Here is a 2,228-nt window from a genome sequence, read left to right on the forward strand (position 1 = left end):
GCACATACGATATCTTCATCACGCGACAGTAAAGTTACTTTAAAATACAACATTCTATTAAATTCATATATTGAGGATTTGTTGTCGTGTTTAAGAAGAGTCTCTCTTCTGATTCCCCCTGCTCTCTCAAAGGTACGGTCCAGGGTTTCGCGCGAAAACGGCATATGGGCGTGGTTATCAAGGAGAGACAGAGAGCGTGTGTGAGCGTGCGTGTGTGAGCGTGCGTGCGTAAAAAGCGTGTGAGTGCGAACATTCATTTTGTTCATGCCAGCTGGAATCAGCTCCAATGAGACTGAAGCAGCTGTTTACACATCCCAAAAATATCCTGTTTTACAGAAACTACTCTACTCCTTAGTTCTTATTTAGTATTTGACATTGAAACAATTTCCTGCTTATTCCGACCTCCTCTCTGAAGTCATCAGGAGCAAAGGCAGCTGCTCTTCTTGTTTTCGGGCTCGTCAGATAAATATAATTTCAGCTTTGTCATGTTATGTGCAGTTTGCTTCCACCACCGACTCAGTGAATTTCCAAAAAGGTTTAAGTCAAATAAAAGTAGCCGTTTAGTTTCATGGTTCTTTATTGGAGTCATCCACTCCATTTTGTCCTCTGTCTGCATTCACTCTCACTACCCTCCTTTTATTTGACCCATCATCATGATCATCATCATCATCATTTTATTTGTACTCATATTTAAAATGGATTTTAACAATAACATTGGAATTGTTAAAATCAACAAACAACAAATACCTGATAACAGGTATGAAAAGTAAGTGAGTGAAATGAGAACAAACATAGAAGGTTGCAATTGTATCTTTATTGATGAGGACTATTTCATGTCAACAAGCATCAGGTGATCAGTGACCAGGTTAAATCAGATTTAACAATCACTGAGGACAGATTATGCGAGATGCACAAACAGAAGGAAAATTGTGACCACAAGTTATATCATTCCATTTCTTATCTATGCCGTTGGTATGACCACAGTCTTCCCTTCCGTGGCTGTCTGGCTGTCCTGAGGACCAAAAGGTAAACTTCACTGCACAACCATCAGACCACATCCAGCGGCCTTCTTTGTAGAGGTCGTTGAGTCCGATCCAGGTGATTCCTTCAGCATGGTCAAAGTTCTTGATCATGTTTGTGATGAAATTCTGTTCATCCAGACTGTGGATAGACACCAGGTTGGCTCCCTGTGACACACAATAGAGCTCTGCATCAGCCCAGCTCTGCCCTGTGCACAAGTACTTGTAACAGCGGTTGTTGAAGCTGGACCAGAACATGGGACAGTTTCCACGCTGCAGCCTGACCTCAGGTCCATCTGAAGGAGACACAGCACCCAGGGTCAGGGTGAACAGAAGGAGGAGCAGGATCATGTTGGCGTCTCTCTCTCTCTGTCACAGGAGCAGGACGAGGGGTTGGAGATGATCTGCACTGTTGGATGAGAATGAGGGTTTGAAGGAGACAGGTGGGCAGGCTGCGTTCTTTTATACTCTTCAGAGAGGCTGTCTGCACTGTTGGTGTGATGTTATTGGTCAAATGCACTTTGCAAACACTTTGTTTTATACACAGCTGCCCGATAAAAGTGTTTTCTCATAGTACGAGTCAGAAAAACCAACAGCTCACCCGGAAGTCCCATAACTTTCCACATGATTTTTCAGTTCAACCTTTTGACCTCGTAAAACGCAGCTTTAGAAAAGAGGACACGAGGGCAGATATGTCACTTTGTGGTTGACGTCTTCTCATTCACACCAGGTAAACAACTGCCAAACACAAGTTGACACATCAACAATGTTACGATTACAAAGTCTTTAATGTGTCCTCTCTTGTATTGTGAACTTTGTGTTTTTTTCAACATGTAAACAGCATTGCTTTAATTAAACAGGACTTCACACAGACATGACAACAGCTAATAAATGACTGAGCACGGCAGACTGACTTGGTCTTCTGCTTCTCTCTGCTGGCCACTGTCACAAGCTACAGATAGTTAATTAGTAAGTCAAAAATACTTTTAATGGGTTATCTCGGGCGAGGGCGTGTCGGGGCAATGAGGAGATAGGACGCGTCTCGCTGTAGCTCCTACAGATTTACGTTAAAATTACATTTTAAACAAAACCTGTGTAACCTCCGACCTACCGGTTACCGTACTCTTCATTTTAAACTCTCCAAGTACCCACTGCACAGCGAAAAATGCCGACGCGAGCGGGGAAGTCTTGGGAAACGTCGAACGAAGA

At 43.1% G+C, this 2,228-nt stretch overlaps 1 protein-coding gene across 1 annotated transcript; it reads right to left on the reverse strand.

Moving 5' to 3' along the window:
* Positions 1-794: 794 nt before the first annotated feature.
* On the reverse strand, positions 795-1,455 carry LOC128461301 (lactose-binding lectin l-2-like). Its single transcript, XM_053446150.1, has one exon. It carries the CDS (start codon positions 1,368-1,370, stop codon positions 885-887), a length of 486 nt encoding a protein of 161 aa, XP_053302125.1. The 5' UTR covers positions 1,371-1,455; the 3' UTR covers positions 795-884.
* Between the last annotated feature and the right edge of the window lie 773 nt (positions 1,456-2,228).

The sequence above is a fragment of the Pleuronectes platessa genome, chromosome 18, assembly GCF_947347685.1.
Source record: "Pleuronectes platessa chromosome 18, fPlePla1.1, whole genome shotgun sequence".
NCBI lineage: Eukaryota > Metazoa > Chordata > Actinopteri > Pleuronectiformes > Pleuronectidae > Pleuronectes > Pleuronectes platessa.